The sequence below is a fragment of the Carettochelys insculpta genome, chromosome 16, assembly GCF_033958435.1.
Source record: "Carettochelys insculpta isolate YL-2023 chromosome 16, ASM3395843v1, whole genome shotgun sequence".
In the NCBI taxonomy this organism is placed as follows: Eukaryota; Metazoa; Chordata; order Testudines; family Carettochelyidae; genus Carettochelys; species Carettochelys insculpta.
In genome coordinates this window covers 4,735,829-4,750,694 of record NC_134152.1, presented here as the reverse complement: position 1 = coordinate 4,750,694, position 14,866 = coordinate 4,735,829, and the positions used below count along the sequence as shown (strand labels likewise).

General features: G+C 51.0%; 1 protein-coding gene across 1 annotated transcript in view; it reads left to right on the top strand.

Annotated features, from left to right (window-relative positions):
* Positions 1-691: 691 nt before the first annotated feature.
* PGAP6 (post-GPI attachment to proteins 6) overlaps positions 692-14,866 on the top strand; it is a 39,823-nt gene continuing 25,648 nt past the window's right edge. Inside the window, 3 exon segments of the mRNA XM_075010240.1 lie at positions 692-2,484; positions 10,321-10,498; positions 13,366-13,573. Of these exon segments, the coding sequence (XP_074866341.1) occupies positions 2,376-2,484; positions 10,321-10,498; positions 13,366-13,573 (495 nt within the window). The 5' untranslated portion in view covers positions 692-2,375.

Sequence of the window (14,866 nt, the reverse complement as noted above, 5' to 3'; positions counted from 1 at the left end):
TTATCCCGTCCCGTTGGCAGCCTTAACCCCCTCCTAGTGACCTGCTTTCACTCACAGAACTGAAGATCATAATTTCCAGCGCACGTACATAACTTCTTATATATCATCCTTACTTAACGTTTCGCAATGGTTATGACGACCAGTGTCTTACCAGCTCTCAGATGCCACCCTGTAGTGAATTATGTATATAACAGACATAGGGTTCCCCTTAAAACTCCATGCACCCCCTGTACCCTCCGCCCATTCGCAGCAAGAAGTTCTGTGTCAGAGAGGGAATAGACTCTAGTCACACAAATCTCCCCTGCTGCTGAGTGGGGGACCCCACCAGTCACCACCCATTCTTCCCTTGACACTATCAGAGAGGGGTGATATCACATGAACTCTAGTTCACCTTTCCTCAGATTTATAAAGGAGCCCCTGTTCCCTCACACCCCATTGAACTGGGACTCCTGTATAAATCTGAGGAGAAAGAACAATGTTCTACTTCGTCTTTTCCATCCATCTGCAGAATACATTTTATGCGCACCACGAGTAAAAACAAAAAGCCTAGCTGTGGCCACTTTGCTTAATTAGCTGCGTGATATCTGAATCGCTTGGGGGTGGGGTGGCGGGGGCACCGCACACAGCTTACAAGGAACATTGCTCTCAAGTGAGCCTAGATAGACATGATAACTGGTAAATCTGTCACCCGGCAGGATCCCCAGCCTCGTCGCCCAAATTCCTGCAGGTAGGTAGAGAAAGGCTTTATTAATGTGAGCTCTACCTGCTACCTGCAAAAAAGTCGGAGAGCGCTCTCTCGGCTGTCCTCAGCATTTTCCACAGACTGTGAGCTCTCTCAAACACCTCTGATCACCAAAAATCAAACACGAACATTCTTAAATTACAGGAAAAAGAGTCCCTGCCTGATTTCACATGAATTTTGGCAGCACCAGCACTTAGAAATGCAAAGGCAGTCACATGGAACTAATGACTCCTGGCCTCCTGACAGGCCTGGCCACATCAATCCCACTAAGATTTTTGGAAGCAGGCCCAGGAAATTTCCCCAACGCCTGATACAGGGTGGATAAATATTGATTTAAAAGAAAAAAATCAGATTCCTTAAAATGTAAAATTTTTTAAATTTAAATTAAGTATAGATTTATTTAAAGAAAACTATTTGAAACTGACAACCTGTATTAAGGCCTATGTTTATAATTATTAAAGCAATTTAAATTTGATACAAAAATTAAGCAATCCATGTTTGTTGCCCAGCTTTAAAAAAAGCACTACACTGCTGGAAATAACTGGCTAAGCACCTGGAACGACAGTTGATGAGTGAACTCAGCCTCTTGTACAGATTCAGAGAGAATACTTCCTTATCAGTTTGTTCAGCACAATGAATAATTCATCCAATATTGAGAAAATAATTAAGAGCTGAAAAAGCAGGAATGTCATTTTCCTCTTCCAATCTAGGAATAAAAGAGGTGGGGAAGATGACTACTGTTAAAAATCTTTAAAGACGTGGTGTCCAGAAAAAAAAATTAAATGCACTAACTGTAGTAGGCCTTTCTTCAATAAATAAGTTTAGATGTAAAATGTAATTTTTTTTCCTCTTTCCATCAAATTTACGGTACTTCTATTTAAATAAAAATAATGCTGGTTTTGTGCTTTTTAGCAGAACTTGAATTTCTAACCACCTGGAACTTGACACAAATCATAAGTAAAAAACAAAGCATAATCTGGATCAAATAAGGAAAATATCATTCAGCATTTTCTAACATACAGTGTAAATTGCTTAAATACATGCCCGTGCAGGGCATGCTTCTGGTCAGCAAAAGCAAGCACCAAACTGAGAGTCCAGGGGATACATTTAGTTGCAAATTAGCAGGTTTTCCGGATTAACAAACAAGGATGGACCCTTGTTTAGGCAAATAACCGAAACGTCCAAACCCCGAACACACATCACCGATGCGGTCGCGGTTTCTCGCTCGGGGAAGCAAACCGCGATTAAAACTGTTGCATCCCGCAGCAGCGCCCCCGGGAGCCCCCCGCGTGCCAAGGGCTGGTTCGGGGCACAGCACGGACCGGAAGCCATTGGAGGCCTGGGTGAATTAAACCGCGAGGAACCGCGGCGCGGCCCTTCTCGTTCCGGAGGCAGCGCCCGGCCGCGGGGAGCGGCGTGAACGGGGAGTGAGAGCCGGGGCCGGGCCGCCTCCGGCTCGCCAGGGGTGCGCGGAGCGGGCGTGGCTCCTTCGGGGGCGGGCTCAGGGACGGGGGTCGCTGGCGCGGCGCTCGCCCGCTCCCGGGCTGGAGGAGGCGCCCGGCCCGGCCCGGCCTTTCCCTTCCCCTCGGGCGGCGCTGGGGGCGGGCGGCGATGCCGGCATAGCGGCCGGGGCATGGGGCGGCCGGCCGGCCCGGCGCTCGGGCCTCTCCTGGCGCTGCTGCTGCTGCTGCTGCCGCCGCCGCTGCTTCTCTCGCTCCCCGCCGCCCGCGGCAGCCGGCCCGGTGAGTGCGCGGCGCGGCGCGGCGCGGCGCTGGCCGGGTGGGGCCCGGCCCGGCGCCCCCGGCTGTCCTGGCGCGGGGCGGGGAGCGCCTGGCCCGGGGCGTCGCAGCGCTGACGGCTTCGGCCGAGGCCCTGCGCCGCGGGGGCGGGCGGACGGGCGGACTGACAGCCCCGCGTCCGCCTCCCGGGCCAGGCCTGCAGCCTGCGGGGGCCCAGCGCTTGGCGCCCTGCCGGGCCTCCTTCCCTGGGGGGGATAAGTTATTTTTACGCGCCCCGGGGAAGGGGCACCGCCAAGCGCCGCGGAGAGCCCAGCCGGGGGCGCGCTGCCCCGTCCCCCGGGGGGCTGCCAAGTGCCCGGCTCACCCGGGGCGCTGCTTGCGGGGAGAAGATCCCCCCCCCCCCCACCGGTCCTTTAGCACCGTGGAGACCAACCGTTTTATTTCTTAGGGGGTGAGCCGGGCTGGGTGAGATCCCCCCGGCTGCCAGCCTCCGGCAACGGGAGTGGCAGAGAAGGGGGCGGCTCTGCCAGGCGCCTGGCGTGGGGACGAGTATCAGAGGGGTCGCCCAGGTGGTTTGTACCTTCAGAAGCAACAAGCAGCCCTGTGGCACCTTAGAGGCTAACGGGTATTTTGGGGCGTCAGCTTTGGTGGGCAAAGACCCGCGCCCTACGCCACGCGTGTGTCGTCCTTCCTGAAAAAGAGTGAGGTTTCTGAACTCCTTTGGTCACGGTGATTGGCCTGTGCAGCCTGCCTCGCTCTCTCTGAGTACAGCAATTGCGGTTATGGGCACATCAGCTCAGGATCTCTTTCCAGCTCTTTGCCTGTGCTGGCAAATTCTCCACCTGGCGCATTCTGCTGCATGCATGAAATAGGTTAGACTGAATTTGCTGCTTAGTAAGGTCAGCTGCTCTACAGTGGCTTTTAATTAGCACTGCTAGATGCTCTCTAAATGTTTACCTACGGCATCGTTTCAGAACTGCAGAATTCTGTGTCTCCGTGTATGATTTCATTTTAATCTTCAATACCGTCTCCTCCCCTTCGGTGTATGCGCGGGTCAGACTTTTCAGAATCAGTGGCAAGTGGCTCACTAGGTAAGTTCGCAGTGTTGTAGGCAAGTTGGTCCGAGGAGGTTTGAGAGGCAAGGTGCATTAAATAGTGTTGCATCTATATGCTTTTATCTCTTGAGACTCTGATTAGTATAATCAAATTTCATGGTCTGTGACTTGCTCTCTGGTGCCTTGTGGTCTTTGCAAGGGCTGGTGGTGGGACGACAGAGGGTTGCTTAAAACAGATGCGGTCTTTGACTTGACTTCAAGCTGGTTCTGTATGTTAGTTCATCAGTGAAATGCAATTGAAAAGATATTGGGAAGTTTTTGCTCAGCTTGCGCAAAGGGGCATTTAAGCCGTGGGGAAGATGGCTCTTACTGGAGGTCAGGCCGGGAGCTGGATGTGTCTGAGAGGCAAGTCCTCTTTACGTCAGGTGTGTTAGGAGACTTTGCACACACTTCCAGTTCGGTGGCCAAGCTGTTTTTAAAAATGTGGAACACCATTTTGGAAACCGTTATAAATTATCTCCACCCCCACCCCCCGGCCATCCTGGCTACAAACTGGCTTGTCTAAGAAGCCTCAGAAGCGGGTTAGGCAAAACATTGTGGTGAGTTTTTTTTCCCCTCAGGTCAGATCTGAGGTGCTTCCCCACACAGTCTGTTGCGAAGTCCCCTTCAGGTGGGCTGTCTACACCCCTGAACTGACTTTGCTCAGCTAGCCTGCATCCCGGGAACACATTCTGGTGCTGCTTCAGCAGAGAGTGCAGCTGTACTTCCTTATCATAGAGGCCAGGTTTCAATGCAAGATCCTTCCCCAGCAGTGCTGAGTGGGATCAGGCATATCTTTCCTACTGCCAAAGGCCATTCTCCAGCTCAGCTTCGTTAGTTAGAAGAGCATGTGAGTGATGTAACAGTTCTGTCCTGGGGCTGCCAATCTTCCCATCGTGGCATTTGCTGGAGTAATCAACCCACACTTGTCTTGTGGCTGCCATCCCTCAGCGTGGCTCATTGTTCAAATGTTTCTTTTATACTTCTCTTGCAGAGCTCAGCTGAAAGGGAAGACAAGCTGTTCTGTGAAGCCTTTACAGAGCGTTAGAAGCAAACAGCACTATGCCACTGCTTGGAGTAAAGGCAGCTCAGAACAGAGTAAAATAAACATAACCAAATGCTGAGCTTGAAAGTGGCAGGACTGACTTGATTCCTTATGATCCTCGTGGATAAAAGGTTTCTTTGAGTACAGAGCCTAGCAGGTACAGACAGTTAGTCCAGCCACTTCCTCTGTACCCCTTTGCCCTTGGAGTGAACAGAGTTCGTGACAAATAAGGCAGAACTGGGCCTTCTGGTTTTTTTTTTTCCCTTGTCATTGTGTGTGGCGGGTGTAGCCTGTTATCATGTTAATACCTCAGGTTCCCTGCCCCCCGACGTGCACATTATTCTAATTTTCACCTTGCCCTCTGCCGTATCTGGAAAGCAATGACCCTTCCCTGGATCAGGAAGCAGAGCATGGCAGGTTATGTATAACGTGGCTGTGTCTAGAGATGTTCGTTGGAAGTGGACCACTTCCTCCAGTCTTCCATCTGGGGAAGAAGGAGTTTTTCTGATGGTTGTGACTATCTGTCTGGGTTGAGGTTGTGCGTGTGTTTGCCCATGACACGCTGTCAGTAGGATTGCCTATGTTTTGAGTAGTGATGTTTAACCTAGTGTAGAGAAGTAACAGAGAGGTAGCCATGTTAGTCTGTACTCCAACAAAACAAAACAGCAGATGTAATTTTGTTGGTGTGGAGAAGTCCAGGAATGGCGTCAGCTCATACTGGAATCGTTTGTGTTTTCTCTCTGTGAGGTGCTTCAGCTTTGTGCCAGGTAAAGTGAATCTTCAGTTGCAAGTGTATAGAAATCCTCTCCTACTTCACCTTGAAAGTTTGTCAAACTGTGACTTAATCATAGTTGTTGCACATACTGCCCCTGCTGGGTTCTGTGCTTTTCAATCACATTTTCCTGCCTTACAAAATAAGGACTCGCAAAAGGAGAAGGTGATCAGCATGTGCAGACAGGAAACAAATCAAACCCTTACTCTGGGCTACAAGGATGTCCAGGGCTGCGAGGTGCGATGCCACAGGATTGCCCCGGTCCTGCCATAACAAGCTGCTTATAAAATCCACTGAAACAGCAGGAGGTGTGATGATTATGTTGACAGTGTCCATTTAATAGTCTCAGAGGGGTAGTGGTGTTGGTCTGTAGCTTCACAGAAGTAACAAGCAGTCCTGTAGCATCTTAAAGACCATTTTATTTATTAGGAAATGAGCTTTTGTGAGTCTCCTCTATTTGTGTTGCTGTAGGTGCTGCACAGAGAGCAAAGACACAACCCATGCCCCAAGATTTTTTGAGTTCCCCATCACTCGGCCATCGGAAGTAAGGGGAGATTGGACGCCCTACCCTTGGAACCCTCTCTTCCGACCCACCCAACGTTGTTTTTAATGGGTGTTTGCCATGCTCTGCATTGAGCTGCCACTGATTTTCTAGTGGCGTTTGTAAGGTAGTTGATCTAGCCTTTGTGCAGTCTTGTTGACTCTAACTCCCTTGGCCATGGTATAGCCAAGTCCCCTTGAGTGCAACAATATAATCTGATAAAGTGGCTCTTACCCGTGAAAGCTCATGACCTAGTACATTTGTTAGTTTTTAAAGGTGCTACAGCACTGCTTGTTGTTTGAGTGCAGCAGGGTATATTTGGTCATTGCTGGCACCAGCTGTCTTAGACAAGTTCCTCCTTTCACTTTTGCCCTGGTTAACTTTTGACTGAATTATCTTTGCTGCTTCTCCCTTGTTTGCAGTGTGTGTTCAAGCTGCTGAGCACACAGGAAGCCAGTTCCTGGTACCTACGTGCTCTAGCCCCACCCTTGTTGGGCATGCTGTTTGGTGGGTTAACCAACCCCGTTCTTCACTCAAGCTGCCACCCCTTCCCACTCTGCATTGTGCGCTGCTGGTGAGCGGTGGGCAGATAATGTTAGACCTGTATTAAAAACCAGCTGGAAGCAAGGCTCTGATCTGAGAGCCAAAGCTGAATGTCTAAGGGCAAAGGAAGGAACTTTCCTGATAGGGCTGCCTCGTTTCCAGGCATGATGTCATGAAGAAGCCAGCCTGATTGAAGGCGTGAGCTAAGGAAGTGAGGTCGCCCTTATTTTCAATAGCCAGACAAGCTGTCGTTCCTAGAGCTCTGTTGATAATCCACTTTATATCTGCAGACCGTTTTTGTGGCTTGCAGATCGAGTGCGGATACTGGTTTGGTATCCGCATAGGACTCAATCCTACTGCATTGTACCCGAGCCAAGCAAATGCCATTTCACCCCTCACTGATGAGCTGTATGTTGGTGGGAGCTTTCCTTCGCATTGCTCCCTCCCTCGCTCATTCCCTGTGTGGGGATTTGTCATTTTTCTCAACTGCTTCCATGCCCGGATCTGCCTGGGTATGGTTTAGTTCTGCTCAGGGCTCTCAATGTTTGGTCCAATCCTCCTCCTTTCCTCTGCATTCACCCTTTAAATCCCACTGGTTCGACCTGTTGTCTGGATATAGCTAGGCAGGTGCTGAGCTACTCGGCGCATGTTGCTAGACTAAATGAGAACATACTTTTCCTAAATTTACCCTGTCCTCCCCCATGTCGGATTATATCCACCTGGGGACCTCCTGCCTCACCTGGACTGTGAGCTCTTTGGGGCAGGGAATGTTGCTTACCATGTTTGTACAACATCTAGCACAGCGAGTTGGGTTCTTGGAATGTAGCTGGTCGTGTGAAAGGGAAGCCAGCTCCGATGGGCTTTGTCTAAACACATGTTACGCTGGTTTATCTGCGGGTGTAATTGAGATTGGTTTGTACCGACTTACCAAATGAAGCTGACAGAATCAGACACTGCTTTACACATCAGCTGGGAGCAAAGCCTGTCACCTCTTGGCCAGGAGCTGAGTAAAGCTGCAGAAGGGCTGTTCGCTGCTCAGGTTCTCTGCAATCCCACCTCTGGTGCAGGACTGTATGTTGCACCCACTGTTGGCCCCCAGCTGCTGTCCCTGCTCAAGTCCCCTCCTCTAACAGCCGTGTTTCCCACTTGTGTAGGAGGTCTCTAGTATTAACCCCATGAAAGCCAAGGGAAACTATTTCAGTGCTTTTAGCTGTTGGGGTGGATGGGGCAGAGGATGGTCCAAGAAAAAGCAAAGGCCTTGTCTACACATGGTGTGTCCAGGATTATCTGTGTGTGGCTCTTCCTTCTCGTAGATCCTGCTTCTTTTCTTCGGCCAGCCAGTTCCCATGGTGCTTACTGGCAGTGGCTGCTTTTAAATGTCTGTTTCATTTATAAAGTGTAACGAGATGTATTTACAAGCTGCTAGCCAATCTCAGAAGCTCCAGTAGAGTTTCTCTGAGCCCTGGAGAGCAGTTCTGTGCAGGGAGGAGCAGAGCAGGAAGGGAGAAAAGGACAAGAACACCCTATCTAATTTACTTTTCTAAAGGGCAGGTAAAATGAATCAAGTCTGAATCATCCTAACTCCCCGGTTTACCCGTAGCTGCTTTGTGTTGAAGCTCCCTACAACTTGCAGAGGTCTTGGCTGGGTTCAAAGCAGGAGTGGGGAGAAGTGGAAGTCATTGATGCTATCTAGTAGTTATTGGCTTCCTTAAGTGTTTGTAAGTCTCAAAAGGGCTTGTCCCAGACACGCTCTTGGCAATCTTCAACGAATAAACAGACCCCTTGGTTCCCCAGAACAAATAAAATACGCACACAGCAAATGAAATGTTAACTGGCTGTTCTGCAGCACTCATTATCTGGCAGTGCTTTACAAAGAGGGTATAAGAGTTAGTATCTCACTTTACAAACAGATGAGGAATCTGGCCACAGAAGGGTGCAGTGACCGTTGAGGGAGAGCGGTTCTCAGCTCTTCAGTTTAACACTCTCGAGCTGGTTTACGGCAGACTTGGGAACTCTGTCTGCACTAGAAAATTGAAAGCCTGATTTGCCGGGTTGCTGAGCACAAAACCGGGCCCTTTGTGCCAAGAAATTAAACCCTTGATTGCGCTGTCTAACTGCAGTGCCTTGAGTGCTGGCCAGGATGGTTCTTGCTTTGAGGTATCAGTCATATTTCCTGTTGAAGGAGGCTCCTGTGGATTCTCAGGGAACTGGGGACCAGCCCAACATGGGGTGTTTTGCTCTAAGCAGGCCCTTGTCAAGCTGCCAGAGCCTTTTGAATTACTTGCCTGTTGGCTGGATCCCATGACCACAGACAAGTTCCTCAGATGTGGATTGACACCCATTAAGCTGTCTGAGTACGGCAATCCCCTCACAAGCCATGCTCTCCGTAGAGTAGCCACACCTCCTGTTGAGATCTTCAGAGACAAATGTTTGGAACACAAAAGATGATAATACTTAACTTCAACTTCAAAAATGATACATGCACAACAATAGGATTTACAGCTCCCGACGGTTATAAAGTTAAAAACGGTGGGTCACAAGTCACCTTTTCTTCGAAGGCTTTCCGAGGTATGCATATTTATATTCATAACCCATCTTCCATAAAGCATGGCTGGAGGGGGCAGGTGTCTGTCACTCTAGAGCCTCAATAGCCTCCAGGCAGCTGTGTCCTGTACATTTTGATTAAGTCTGGAGTTTTCATGACCCTAACCTGTGTCACCTAGTTACTGGGTATGAGAAGCCTGAGTGATGACCACAGCTGTCTTGAGCAGCATAACTTGGACAACTCTGTTGAACCTCCCTGGTGTGATATGCAGTCCAGTAGGTTGGTCTGGCCCACCAGTTCAGAGCCCTGCTACCCCAGGAGAGTCTGAAGGACTCCGTTGTTATGGGCAGTCAGTGCCCAGCTGTATGTGTGCATCGTGTGCTCCTGAGTATCCTGAGCCATCTTGTGTCTGACCCTGTCCCGTTGGCCTTTCAGGGCAAGGAAGTAAGGCCAGGCATTGGAAGGACAGGGAGAGGTCGAGCTTGAGCTGTGGCTCAGCTTTCGTCATTCTAGACATGGCCTTAAATTCCAAAGGTGGTGTGAAAGCGTGCTGCAAAACGGTGACCTCCTCGCAGCCAGCCGTGGGCTGGCAGTGACCGTGCAATCAAGTGGAGTAAGATACCACTTTTTTTAAAGTGACTCTGCAGCCAGTCACTGAGCTTCAAGGTCCTGTCCACTCCCCAAAGCCACAACTGACTTTTCCTCGTGCCAAGTCCAAGGCCTCTGCCAGCCTCATGCTCCTTGGTCATTTTGGCCCAGTTACTTACTCCATCCTCCTGCTGCTTTTTTTCCCCCCGCTTCCTTCATGTCTGGCTGTTCCCTTGGTGTCTCCTTGCCCTTGGTTTCTCCCGGTCCTGCGGGCCCCTCCTGATTCTCTTGTTCTTGGTCCCTCCCTTTCTCCCTTGACCCACCTATTATCCAGTAACCAGATGGCACAGGATATAATGTGTCTGCCCAGCCAGGCAGAGCTGAGGTTGCCCATTCCTTCTCCTTTGGCATATCCTGGCTACTGAAGACTTGGGTTGCAGGAGAGCCTGATCTTGCCTTGTGATAAGAGTACTGAGATTGGCACCTCTTCTGGTTAATGCTGATAATATTGACTGTCCCTCTCACAGAAGCAGAGTTAATGCAGCATATAGATGACTGACTGGCTCATGGCAGGAGGCATTGATCAGAGTCCTGTGTGAGAAGACAATGAAGTACTGGGTTCTTTTCCAGTGGCACTAGAATGCCCATGTATCCCTATGGGCAGGACCAGCATGGGGCTCACTAACCAGCCCTCTGCTCTCTCCCACCCAGACCACCTGTACATCTCGGAGTACTTCTCACAGAGTGCCCAGAAGTTGTCCTTCTACAGCTGGTATGGGAGCGCCAAACTCTTCCGCTTCCAGGTGCCAGAGGATACGGTTCTGCTGCGCTGGCTTTTGCAGGTGTCCAAGGGAAAAGGACCTGAGTGCACCGACATGGAGATCACCATGTATGTATAACCTGGCCCCCTATGGACACTGATTCAAGCCCTTTCCCCCCACACCTTTAAATTCCTTTGGGACTGTTCTTAGCCCAGAGGGAAATTTGCCTGAGGCACAGCTCCTGATTTTTTTTTTTGAAGCATTAGTTCCTCCCTGTGTGTTTTGCCCTTGTGTGTGCTTTTTGTGCATCTACAATACATTTGCAGGCCTTTTTGACAAAGTGAAAACGGTTCGATTTCGATGCAATTCACTGAGTAGTTTTGGCCAAAAGCATTTGTATGAAAAGGTGGCGGCGGCGGCGGCGGCGTCTCCCTTACAAGCTGCAGACCAGACTCAAGGGAGATCCAAGTTCAGCTCCTCCCTCTGCCCGACGTGGAGCAAGGATGTGAATCTGGATTTTCTGCTCTGCAGGAAAATGCCCTCATCACAGAGTTATGGCAAGTTCTGATATGAGGCTCAGTCTCTCCTGTGGAAATTGTTCCACTGTGTTTAAATAAAAAGTCATTAGAGCCATGACATGAACTTTGGAATCTTGCTGCCTACCTGGGAGTCCTAACCGGCGGACTGTCTGGCTCAGTGACTGTCTATTTATGCACAGCAGCACAGTCTCGACACGAGAGAGTGATGAGAAGCAGCCCTGTAGGCTGATGATCTTGGTGTGTCACAACCTTTGCCTGTCCCCAAGGGGAGTGTTCCTGCACTGTCTCTTAAGCCGTCACATTCCCTGTCATTGGGGACCTGGAGGGCCTATCTGTTGCCACAAAAAATGGACCTTATCAAATTCGTGCAATTTTTTTTTATGAGAATATAGGTTTCAGACAGGTAATAGTGTTGATGTAATAAATTTCTATAAGGCATTTCACTTGTCACTGCATGATGTGATTAAACAAAACCCTAGACAATTAAAACTAAAATGAACATGGCACAATAGATGGCTTAAATTAAAAGCTGGCCAACTGATAGGTCTTAAAATGAAACTGTAAATGGGAATTGTCCAGGAGTGCAGTTCTGTTGGGATTCGGCAAAGATCAGTTCTTGGCCCTCTGCCATTTACACTTATTTTAATACCAGAAGAAAACACAAGATTGTCACATGGAGAGTGTGTGGTTTCCACCAAAACTGGGGGAGTGTTTAAACGAAGAAAAGGAAAGGTCACTAAATACAGTGATGTGGTAAGCCGAGCATAAGCACAAAATATGCATTTGGTATGGCTAATTATAAAAGTCTGTAGCTAGGAACAAAGACTGCAGCTCGTACTTACAAGAAGGGGCGATTGTATCCTTGGAAGCAGTGACTCTGAAAAATTATGGGAAGTCGTGGTGCATAATCTACTGCACGTGAGCTCTCCATGCAAAGCTGTGGCCCAAAGGGATAGCAGTCATTGGATGCATAAACAGGAACCTCTGGACAAGGGGTGGGGGACACCCCCCCACCAGTTCGCGGTCCGGATGTGGACCATGGTTTGCTTGCATCTGGACTCTGAGGCTCAGGGTTTCCCTCCCTAGCATGCAACCTGTTGTGGGTCGGGGGTGTGGAGCCCTGAGCCTTGTGGGCTGGGTCCAGGGAAGCTGGGGCTGGATGCATCCTATGGGTTGTGCTTGGCAGGGCCGGGAAGCAGCACCTCCTGATCTTCCCTGGGCTGGGGAATGGCAAGATAGCACTGCCTGGAGAGGGGCTTCCTCAGCTGCTCTGATTGGCTGTAATTCTAGCCAATCACAGCAGCTGGGGGGGAGTGCCTGGGAGCTATGGGAAAAAAGCCTATCCCAGGGAGCTGTTCTCCCAGCTGCTGTTCCCCCAGCTGGAGGAGGGAGGAAACAGCACACAGAGGTCAACACCTCCCCACATCATCCAGCCTGCTCCTTCTCCTACCCAGACCACCTCACTTCACTCCTGCATCCCCTCCTGCCCAGACCACCCCCCCACCCTCAGCCTGTTCCTGTACCCTCCCTCCCACCCAGCCCCAATGCCTGCTCTCCAGCAGTCCCTGCCCACATACTGAACTGTGAACCTGTAAGGGTTTTGTGGGTTTTTCCTTTGCATCTCACTGTGATGTGGACCCCAACGGGATCAGTGGCCCCTGACCCAGAAGAGATTCCCCACTCCTGCTCTAGAACAAAATAACGGCCACAAGATTTCATTGAGACCCTGCACTTGGCAAGGCTCAGAGTAGGACTGGTCACTTAATGGGTAATCAGAATATCCATCTGTTGTAGTTTTGGAGGGATTATAAACCTCCCCCTATAGGGGTTGAACCATCTTCTACTCTAACTAGGGGGAGATGTCTAAAGGTGACAGATTATCCCACACTGGGACCGGAGGGATCTGGCACCTTTCTCTGAAGCATCTGATGCTGTCTATTGTCTGGACTATGTGGATCTAGGGTCTGATTCAGCATGGCATTCCTATTTGCCTTTGCTGTTGCTGCCCAACTTCCAGCCCGTGGCTGCTTTAATGTCATCAGTCACCGGTGTCCAAATGCAGCACCTTTTGGTTGGGGGACAAATGTTCGTTGCTGTCTTGCTCTAACCCCTACCCTATGCTGCCTGCAATGTCTCCTCCATGTTGGTTTGTGCACTGAGTATGCTGGTGGCTGGAGGGGAAGCTGAGTTCAGCAGATTCAGCTGCTTTTTTTTTTTTTCCCCCAGACCGATGAAATGTGCCCACTTTCTTTTCCCCTGGAGGATTTGCCAGCACATCTGGAGTGGAAGGGGACGAGGCAACATCTGGAGCCCACCCTAGTGCTCTGTGCTCTCCTTGGGACCAGGCTGCTGCCTTCTTTCTGCTCCCCAGTTGATTCAGGGTGTTGCTGGGTGCTTGTGTTAGTGGAGGGCAGGTGTGACATTTTACATGCATCTTTCCCCACTGTATCTTGCAGCCACTTCCGTTACGGAGCCCCTCCCGTCACTAACCCACTGGGCACTCGGTTTCCCTTGAACGCGACTGTCCGCCCATCCTACAACCTAACCATGACTCTGAGCAGCACACTGCAGAACAGCACCTTTGTGAACATCACCACTCCAGCTGCTGGAGACTGGTTCATTGCCGCTCACCTGCCAGAGGCCGGAGGCAAGATTGAAGTGAAGGTAAGGGCTGCCGGGGCATGAGTGCAGAATCCTTCGCAAGGCCCCCAGCGAGGGAAGCCCTTGTTCCCGGTGAGGAATGGAGGAACTGTTCACCGTGGTAGAGGGGAGGGTCAGAGCTGTTCTCTGGCACCTCAGGGGCTGGGCAGGGAGTGGCATCCCAGCCACAGGAGAGTCACTCTGCCAGCCCGGGTTCAGAGTTGGCAGCTGAGGTGTGGGAGAGCAGTGGCCTGGAACTCTGATGTAGGCGTGGACCATGTACATATGGTCAGTGAGAGCCCACTTGGCATTGGGCCAGGCTGTGAGATGGTTCCCCCTGTGCTGGGCCATAAGTGAAAGGCTGTGTGAGAGCTACACCCCTCTGCTTCTGGGGGCAGCTGATTTCTACGTCTGCTCTAGAAATGCACACCAGATGCTCACTGTGGTCCCGTCTGGTCTTGGCTCTGCCTCTCCCAGGAGGGACAAGCAGTCTTTGCTGGAGCCAGAGTGGCTGCAGATGCCAGGGGAACTTTCATTGAAGCAGAGCTTGAAAAATGTAGCTAATACCAGACAATTGCGCCTTTTGCCTAGAGACAAACTTGAGAAATACTCCCATTCTTGCCACTCTACCCCAAGACAGCAGGGTCCAGAGACACTGCCCCAGATTGGCATCTGGACAGAGCCTTCTACCAGGGGGAGGTACCATAAGAGGCCGGGGACAGGCGGCTTCAGGGCTGCTGTGCATACCAGTGGGAGAGCCCAGGGTCCCTGCAGGCCCATGTCAGCTGGTTCTGCCTCTGAGCCGTTTGGGGATTCTCCTGGCATGTGCTAGGCCGAGGTTCCACAGGCACAGACTGCTGCTGGAGAAATCCTGCTTCGGAGCTTGCTTTGCCTCCACCTGCAGGCTCGCGTGGGCTCTCTGCTCCTTGAGGGAGCTATGCGGGGAGGGAGAGGGGGAGGCTGCCTGTGCCTGGCGAGCCGGGGTCCCACACTGAGCTTGTCCCTGCTGGGAGATGCTTCCTTTGCACTGCCTCAGCTTCTCTTGTTGAAAGCGTTTTGGTGATTTGGCGCTGGTTGTGCTCTCTCCCGTACTATGCCGCGCCGGCGCAGCTGCCAGCACCTCCCCTCTCATCCCTTCTCATTCCTTTCTGCCTCTGAGTCCTCCCTTGCTCACGTCCCTGCTTGCTCTGCTTGTCACAGAAACGCCACCAAGGAAAGTGACGATACCTTGGGATATGCTGCCTGGTATTTGCCCCCGAGCCCCGTTTCTGCCCTGCAGGCTCCAGCAGGCGCTGGGAGTGTGTCAGAATGGCCTGC